At 37.2% G+C, this 10,175-nt stretch overlaps 1 protein-coding gene across 1 annotated transcript in view; it reads left to right on the top strand.

Annotated features, from left to right (window-relative positions):
• Positions 1 to 10,175, top strand: part of LOC108578116 (synaptotagmin-1) — a gene marked incomplete at its 5' end in the record, with an annotated part of 23,130 nt that overhangs the window by 2,579 nt on the left and 10,376 nt on the right. Inside the window, 2 exons of the mRNA XM_017941377.1 lie at positions 5,437 to 5,673; positions 8,185 to 8,280. Coding sequence (XP_017796866.1) covers positions 5,437 to 5,673; positions 8,185 to 8,280 — 333 coding nt within the window. The remainder of the gene's footprint in view (positions 1 to 5,436; positions 5,674 to 8,184; positions 8,281 to 10,175) is intronic.

Here is a 10,175-nt window from a genome sequence, read left to right on the forward strand (position 1 = left end):
GGTACTCGCTAAAAGAAATTGCAACCCATAAAAAACGAAATCGCACAAATCTAAAATTTATAGATACACTGCCGGCCAAAAGTTTCGAATCACCTGCTAATTTGCGGTAAAATTGAATCTGCTGCTAATTTTTTATAGATTTGAAATTGATGTTTCGGGGATCTATAGCATTTTACCTTATTTCGATTGATATGAACGAGGAAAAATTGGTTAAAATATTCTTAAAATTGCTAACTTTATTCTGGAAATTTTTCTATAACTTGTAACGCACAGTGATTTCAAACATTTCGCAAGTGTATATCGTTTAGGGTGTTGAAAGGAAAATATGATTCGGAACGTCATCTTTTCCTCGGAGTAGCCCGAAAAACATACGTGATTTTTGACGAGCAGTGTATATTTTTTACGTAGATATATTCTACATGTCTCGCTACGATGATCATCGTAAATTTCGTGTTAATGGATAGAGTAAAATTTGTGGTAAATTTACGTTAAAAACATTTCGAAATGTTACGAATGAATTATTATTCTACGAAACAGAGTTAACCCAGAGGGATCAAAAGCTTCACAGGATTTTTCATTTGCAATTTACAACTATCGTTGAAATATTTTTATTTCTGTTAAAAAATACTTGCTGTTAAAATCAATCTACCAATACAGATACTCTACAAAACAAAATCGCCCCTTTAGAAATATCATTCGCGCAGAATTGCTTTGTCAGACGAAATTTACCTTAATCAACTACAATTACGCATCTTCCAGGAAATTACAATTCGAAATCCGTATCTCGGTTTAATCTCCGCTTAATTAAACGATACCACTGATTACATCGCGAAACCAATGAGAGTTCTTTTAGCTGAAACACGAAATTAACCATCGAGAAAGAATAATTTCCCAGAGACGAACGAACGGTCGACGTTTAATTCGCCAATATTTCGCGGAGAGAGAGAGGAGAGAAACGCGGAATCTGGTGAATTATCCCGTTGAATTTTCGTTTCGGACGAACAGCCGTTAATTCTTGACGTTTCGAGGTAATTGGATAAATCGGAACGACCGCGAAACATCAGTTTACACAGACAGACGCGTGTCACGATTCCATCGTGAAAATGGAGTCGGTATCGCGGAGCTCAGGCTGAACCGGAAATTCTCCCCCCACTCTGGTCCGGAAGCTCACTGTTTCGCAATTCCGCCGGCACGACTTACCGGTAAATTCGATTTCTCTGTAAAGTTCGTAATTTGTTTGCTGCCGGCGTTACGAGGCATCGTGGATTTCTCTTGTCGTACATGGAATATAATAACGTGGCTCGAGTTATTCTTACATTTACATACGTGTTCTGGTTGTTTTGGGAGAAAATAATGCGCTTTTAGACGAAATTGAAAGGTGTGGAATATTTCCTCGATTTAATTTTACAACTGTGTTGCAACACAACGACGGATTCAACCGTGAGAGACGGGATCGCAGAAAAGAAACACTATTGACAGACTTCCTCTTGCGATGCCCGGTTTGCTCCAATTCCTCGAAACTAGGGGCAGATATTGGGGTATCACTGAGTTAAGACACTGAGGTGGGTGAGGAACGTCGTTACCCTGTTTTCACCTCAATTTATTAAAGTATAAGTGTATGGTCGCATAGGCGTACAATTTGTCCAGAATATACAATCGTTTACTTTGTTAATTGTCCCGGCGGCAGCGGTTCGGCGGGTACGTCGCGATGGTCGGTAAAGGAACAAACTGTCCGGAGGTGTAGGTGTACTAGGTTTTTATATTGTTAGGACAGGTAGACAGGAGTAGCGATAGATAAAGATAGAAGTGGAGAAAGTGGTGGAAACGGAAACGTGCGCTTCTTAGGCCACTCGAGGACGAAGGCAAGTCTTAATCCGGGGAGAGACAAAAGAACGGAAACTAAAATCTGAAGTTCGCGTGGAAGAATAGAACGAGGTTCGGTAAGGGTTTGTTGACGGCGACGTACCCGCCACAACACTTAGGGATCGTCGTTGCGTGAAACAGAACTTCATTTAACAGAGATTTTTGATGATACGTGACGTGTGCGTGGTAGAATGGAGAATGAACGCGGAAGTGGAAAAAATAGGGTTATTCAAGGGTTCTGGGAAGATGGACTTTGGGTTGTGACTATGTAGGAGAGTTGGAAGGTGAAGAGTCCAGTATGAGTAATGATGAAAGTGGGTGACTAGTTGTGAATACAGATAGAACTAAGGACTAAGAATGAAAATATTTGAGGGTGTAACACTCTGTAATATATAAAGTTTAATACGACAGCTATTTACACCGCGACACAACGTGGACGCGCGTGGAGAACAATGGAGAATCGGCCACTCGTCACTTATTGGTGATGCACGCACGCATTCAAGCCCCGTATCGCAGTCAGGTCCGTGAGAAAATCCGTCCCGAAGACAGTGAAGCGAGCACCTTGAAGCCACGCCCAGCGCGCTCGGTGGGGAGACGACTCCGCCCCTTTGGGTCTTTCCCTGGGCCTGTTCGCGTAGGGGTGAACAGGGATCGGCAGGACGACGCGTACACACTCTTCACGAGACCGTTGAACGCGTACTTTTTGCGAACGACGCTCAGATAGTTTAGTGTAAAATACACTGTTGCGAGAACGTAGAAACGTTTAATTAATTTTACGCCCACGCTACTCCGAGTTAGAGTACTTTCTGACAGGTCCCATTGCCAACAAACTGACTAACTCGAAAATTGACATTTTCAGGGTAAGTGTGTCAGAAATAATAAGTAAATAATAATAATAATAATAAGTGTGTGGGTAATTGTAGCAGTAAACTTTTGTATTTGGAAATGTCAGAATATACAAATTTGGTTAAATGAATAAATTTGGAAAGATGAAAGTTAAATAAATAAGTTTGAAAAGGTAAACGTTAAATAGAAAAATTTTTGACACATTTAAATTTTAAAATGCGTTTTTTTTTAAATTAACGAATTTCAGATGTTCAGTTGTAGCATTAAAGTGACGATTTGATTGTAGAAAGGTAGCAATAATGTTGAATTTTTTATTCTTCGATATTTTTATACTTTGCCTGAACGGTGAATAACAAGATATCTTTCAATGAAACACGGAGTGTATTATATAGATTTTAGATTTTTCCGTGGAAATCGATTTAAATAAATCTGCCTTCCTTGCGAGGAATGAGATTAAATTGCTTTTCGTATAATTCAATTTTCTTCTTCGGGAAATTCTACATTGATCAGTCGATACTAACTTCACCGGATAAAATAGCTTGGAACTTTTTAAGAGTTCTAGTTTCTGTTTTTTTTTTCTTTTCGTAATAATTTTGCAATTGGTATGAGAATCGATTCCAGAACCGTTTTGAAACCGAGATAGAACCGGAAAATAGATTTTAGAACCGATATGGAACCGAAAAAATAACGGTTTTAGTGTCGATATGGAATCGACACAATAACGGTTTCAGAACCAATATAGAACCGAAAAAATGGCTGTTTTAAAACCAATATAGAATCGAAAAAATAACCGTTCTGAAACCTATATGGAACCTAAACAATAACGGTTCTAGAATTGATATAGGACCGAAAAAGTGACGATTTTAGAACCAATATAGAACCGAAAAAATAACGATTTTAGAATTGAAAAAATTACGATTCCAAAACCTAAAAGATAACGTTTCTATGACTGAAGTAGAACCGAAAAAAAAACGGTTCTAGAGTCAATGTAGAACCTAAAAAATAACGGTTCTAGAATTGATATAGGACCGAAAAAGTGACGATTTTAGAACCAATATAGAACCGAAAAAATAACGATTTTAGAATTTAAAAAATTACGATTCCGAAACCTAAAAAGTAACGGTTCTAGAGTCAATATAGAACCGAAAACATAACGGTTTTAGAATCAATATAGAACCGAAAAATTAACGATTTTAGAATTTAAAAAATTACGATTCCGAAACCTAAAAAATAACGGTTCTAGAGTCAATATAGAACCGAAAACATAACGGTTTTAGAATCAATATAGAACCGAAAAATTAACGATTCTAGAACCGATATGGAACCGAAAAAATAACGATTCCAGAACGAATACGGAACCAAAAAATAACGATTCCAGAACTGATACAGAACCGAAAAAATAACGATTCCAGAACCGAAAAATGACCGATTTTATATCCGATAAAATAACTATTCTAGAACCAATACAAAACCGAAAAAAAACGTTTCTAGAACCAACATACAACCGCAAAAATAACGATTCCAAAATCGATATATACAATATAGAACCAACATAAAACGTAAGAAACAATGACTTCAGAACCGATACGTATAGAAACCGTAACCGTAACAAATACAACGAAAAACTTCAGTCCCTCGTAACAATTATCCGGAACAAAGAATCCCCGTAACAATTCGAAGAACCGAAATCGATAACACAATTATTTTCAATCCCTGCTTAAAGGTGTAAAACTCGGTTCTATAAAGAGATAAAGTAACTCTGTTAATTGGGTCAAGCGGTTAATTTGGACAACGTGAGCTATTATCAGTGGTTGCTTTCAGTAGGCCCTGCGATCATGCCTGCTCGGTCGCCTGTGTCTATTAAGTGGAAGCGGATTTACTCGTATACATAGTTTAATATCTTCCGGGTATATGTAATATATACAAGACTCGGATTGAATGTTTCCATTAGAGTTATTAAACGATATATCCGACAAACGGTACCCAGCTTTTGTTGAATCTCCCATGGAATCTTGTTAATTGCCCCGGGGCACGATGACCGGCAACGTATCGCCGTTTAATGAACTCTTAATCCGACAAAGAGAACCTCGGAAAAGTTCAACGAACCCGCTGGGTGGACATGCTGACCAAATTCGAGGATAATCGAGTAACGGGTAATTGAATTTTTCCCGCGGATAATCGCGCGGTGCTCGTCAAAAACGAACAAGACTTTCGTAAAAAATTGTCACCTTTTGAAAATATTTTTTAATTAAATGTACATCGCGGTGAATTCGATTCTCTAACTCAAAGCATTCTGAACAAATAGGAAATTTGTTTCTTCACGCCCGGAAAATAATAGAACAAAAATAAAATTGATCACTTTTGGCACATCAAATAGAGAAAAATGTGAGCGTTAAAGGGTTAGAATAATAACAGTTATAAGTATATTGTACTCGAAAAATAAATAATAAATATGAATCTACACTGCAACCATTCGATACAATAAACGTCTACGAGAGAACACTTTAATCTCGTTGCACGGATACACTTCATTTTTCCACGTTTCATCGCGTTTAATTAAACACACCTCTAGTTCTATCGCTTTATACGTTATTTCACCGGCGATTAACTGCCGCGATTCATGCATATTACAATGCTTCTCTACTCACCGCCCTATTATTTCTCATATTATTCTATAATCCAGAAAATTCACGTGCACCAATGCACACCTGATTCCTGAACACACAGATCACCATCACCTGGCCGTGCAGCATCGCTAGATGCACGCTGTGGGAGCCCAGCCAGTTGTTCCGGAAGCCTTCTGAGCAGCAATACATCACCCTCTCAGAGCTCTCTGTCGTCTCTGGCAACAGGTGTGAGCTCTTCCTGCGGTGGTTGCTCGATAAGCGTTGCCCACGGTGCTTCCAGATCAGCTGGCCGAAGTCTTTCACCCCTACTTATTCCGCCGTCGCGCATTTCCGGAAGGTGAGGTCCTCGTCCTTCAGAATCGTTTTTACCGGATCGAGTGAAAATTCCACGTGAAATGTATGTAATCGTTCGAGGTTGAAAGAATCAATTTTTTTAAATTCGCTTCGTGAAAATTCCTCCGTGAAATGTATGTAATTGTTCGAGGTTCAAGGGTCTTCCTACTGTGACGGGTTGAGAAAATCAATTTTTTCTTTTCTCTCTGCATTTTCTTATACAGGGTGTCTGTTTTATCTCGATACAGTGAAATGTCTTTTAAGGTAGCGATGTTAGGAGAAGAATGTTTTAACGAAAGTTGTTTGGTACGAAGGGAGACATTATGTGGTATAAATATTGTTTTCGTACCGGGTATGGTGGGTGAGATTTCAAAGTCAGTTTAATTTTTTTTAATGGAATGCTATATTGTTTTATACATAATACGATAGTGTATGTTAAGACGAGTTCAACGAGGTGCGAACATAGTCATTTCCTTTCGTGGAAGGTCGTTGAATTGCGAAAAACCGGGAGCCGGATCACCACACGTTCCTCACTGTCGCGTCGGCCCGCTAAGCCATCTGGAAAATGTGTCCGGGAAGTTTTGAAGCTTAATTCTCGAAATTGGGAGAGGTATATGCCTTCTAAGGAAGCGGTTTTCTGTAGTCTTGAGCTGTAGTTGAAACTTTAAACGCGTTTTTCTCGAAACAGGATTTTTGAAACTGGCTGACATGATTACTGAAAAACCAGGAATCCAATCCACTCGAAATTTGTCAGGTATATTCGGTAAATGTTGCTTTATCGTCTGAATTAGAATTGTGCGAATATTTTCAAAATTCAGTATTTGTGGTAAAAAAAACCATTGTTTTTGCTAAAATCGAAAGTAATTTCTTTGAAACCTTGCCGTTTCTTTATTTCTCAATATTTTTTTATTATTCTAGTACAGACGATAGCCACACGTCTACGGATTGAGAATACGTTTGCATTTTGTATTTTGGATAAGTAGAACGTCTGATATCGTGTCAGCCATCGTGAAGGATATTTTTCAAGGCGCTCTCTTCACGGTGCTCCTATTCTACAACAAACGGATATTTTCACTTGTGAAAAATATTTCTGTGTTCTCAAAAGATGGTAGAATAAGCGCACAAATTTGTAAAAGGATAGGTGCAGCAGTTGCTTCGTTATTAAGTATTCCTCAGCCGTCGCAGTAGGAAGACCCTTTAAACACACGGTTATACCTAGGCGGTGTGAAAATGATCGTTGAATATCGAATAATGATAAAGTGAGAATTAATTGGAAGCGACGAGTGTAAAAAGAATTGCGTATAGAGCTATCGAGCTCCGTTTTTCTCGCAATTATGTTTATGTTATGTTTCAATGTTGCAATTATGTTATGTTTCTGTCCAATATCATTCCAATGTATTCCTTGTTTTCTTTTCGAAGATTAGCGAGAATTGTACAATGGTGGGCTGTGTAAAATAGGGCAGGTAATTTGTAATTTAAATGGTTTCGAAGGGTTAATAAGGTGGAAGACAAAATTTTTTACAAATGCCATTTTTTTTCTGTTCCTTTTTTAAAGGTCGTCTATGTTTTTTTAAATGAATGTATATGATTTTTCTGGTGTACGTTGTAGCAGACGGTGATGTGCATTTAAAATGACCTGGGATTCTGAAATTTCAAAAACTTCCTTTCATTTTTTTACATTTCTTCCATCAGGAAATTTTTTTTACAAATGCCACTTTTTCTGTTTCTCTTTTAAAGCTCATTCATGTTTTTCTCAAGTGAATATGTATAATTTTTTCTAATGTGTATTGTAGCAGACAGTGACGTGCATTGAGTCATGCATAATAACATAATCTTAAATCAAACGTGATTCTTCCTCTCATTTTTTCTCATTTCTTCCATCAAGAAAATTTTGTAACAGACATTGATGTGCATTTGAACTTGCATAATAGCATAACCTTAAAATGAGCTTCGACTCTGAAATTTCAAATCAAACGTGAAACTTCCTTTCATTTTTTCCCATTTTCCCATCCATCCACCCTTGGAAACCATTTTAATTGTGTAGTGTTAGATATAAAAATGTGGTTTATTATAATGTATTAGAATTAAAGTTAAGGTAACAGGACTATACATATACGATACGCTCGACTTCCAACTCAACACTGTCCTTTTCTCCGCAGGGAAAACTATCGCTGACTCTCGACTTCTTCTCCGCCACACCCTCATAAAACCATCGGCGACGCATCGGCCGATCGCCCGATGGGCCTGGTTCGTCGCTTTCCCTTTTACTGCCTTCTTCCTGTTCTTAAAACTATTCTTAGAAACTAGATAAAACGCTTAAAACTACGATACTACAATTATGTATAAAAAATTTTCTCGCACCACTGTAGAGCACAGAAGATAAGTGTCCTGTTTTACTTGGCCCACCCTGTATAGCGTTATTTTTCATCGCACAGTGTTTTCGTTCGAAATATCTCCTCAATATGGATTGTTCCTAACCTACAATATTTTAACAGAGTATATTTTTATGTAACAGCGACGGTGGACCACCTCCTCCAGCATCGCCATTGGGTTCCATACAGCCTGACCTCTATCAACGAAGAGACGGTCCCATATACCTCAAGGCTCGCGGGTTCGTATAATTTTTTACCATTTGACACGCTTCTTCGATCGTAAACTTTCTCTACCCACCCTCTCTCTACATCAGCATGATTAATTACTCGTGTCAATAACAGAATTTACCGAATATATCAAAGAAGTTTCGGGAACTTCGTTAACTGATTTGAATTTAAACGTAAGAAAATCTAAGTAGAACCGGTCCGTGTATGGTCAGACAGAGCTTCTTCGACGAAAAACTGTTTCGATGCATTCTTTCAGGAAACTGGCCCGAATACAGATGCTCCAAATTAATCGAAACTTCGAAGGAATATATTGACCTAGTAACAATCTCATTTGCGATTCTTACGCTGCAACTTCTACCCTTTGCTAACTTTATAACGAAGTTTCTGAAATATCCTGTACACTGTGTACGTACATACAGCTCGTAACACGGCTGTCTGTGATACAACGTTGTTTTAAAGTCAGTTAACCCTTTCGTGACTGAATTATTTTTTTTCTTTTTTTTTTTTTAAGAATTTCTTATTTATCTACCGATCGTTATTGCGTTTGTAATTGACGTTATACAAGCCGCACATTTACTAAAACGGTTAACTTGGAGAAACAAAAAGTAGGGAAAATTGATGAAATTATGTGTGTCACTCAGAATCTAAAATGATCGACTTAATAAAATTAAGTTTATTAAATGTTTTTTATTTATGAAGAATTAAACACCAAGCATGTGCTTTGATATTAAAATTGGAAGAATATGAAAAAGTGGAGTTAGTCGTTTTGGCTTCTGAGTGGCTCATGTATGAAATATAAATTAATATTAATATTTTTTACACCGTCTCAAATATTAATATTAATATTCTTCATACCGTCTCAAATATTAATATTAAAATTTGTTACACCGTCCTATTTTTCTTTAAGCATCAATCAAGTGCTTTACCACTAAAATTTAAAAAAATTCAAAAACTGAAGTTAACCACTTTAGCTTCTAAACCCCTCATACACAGATCAATTTTTCTACTCAATCGCACTACTCAACTAGAACACGTGCCACCTATTAGTCACGAAAGGGTTAAAGAAAATCACAGTGTACAAATAACACTTACCTGTTGTTTGACGGCAATTTTAACACCCTTATCAACGTGTGTTACTTATCACTTACATATTTTCGTACGATCGAAACCGGTAAAAACTTCGCTTCGTGTAAAATATTATTCGATGACCTACATGTCGATCTACTCCTGCCTAAACGCGCACAGTATCTGAAAAGATTGAATTACGGCTATTTTATTTGACTTAGACACGAGACACACGGATGATTAATACCCCCGGTCAATGTATAGCGGCAAGGCACGCGTTAACGTTTCGTATTGCTGTGTCTATTAATTGGAGCGTGCGATACTTGTATAATTAAAGCAGCGTGCACAAGTAGATTCGTGTTTATCGTTAAATATACGGGGACCAGCATGCAACGGCTATCGAACGAAAATAACCGATAATTAAGTATTTTCTGCTTGACTTCGTAGCACGATTGTTATTACGTCGTGTCGTTGTCGATGTGTCGCTGATTCCAAGTGGAAAAAATCACATTTTTTGTTATGTTTGATTGGATAATTGAAGGGTGCTTGTAGAAAATAGTGCTAAAAATCGAATTTTTTCTCCTGGACGAAGAGAAAAGTTAGGTGATTTTATATTATTTGCAAAATTTGATTCGTTTTTAATACTAAATGTGACTAAGAATACAGTAACTCTAATGCATCGCAGAATTTTCTATTTTTTGCGTTCATTTGGACGAAATTCGTGAGAAAGAAAATTGTGTTTGTAGGAAATTTTGTATTAGCCACTTCTTTGTTGTAAAGAAAACTCAATCTGTCGTTCATTTGAAATTTTCAAGAAATTGAAATAAAAATTTTTAAATTA

This window comes from Habropoda laboriosa, unplaced genomic scaffold (assembly GCF_001263275.1).
Source record: "Habropoda laboriosa isolate 0110345459 unplaced genomic scaffold, ASM126327v1 scaffold1319, whole genome shotgun sequence".
Taxonomy (NCBI): Eukaryota; Metazoa; Arthropoda; class Insecta; order Hymenoptera; family Apidae; genus Habropoda; species Habropoda laboriosa.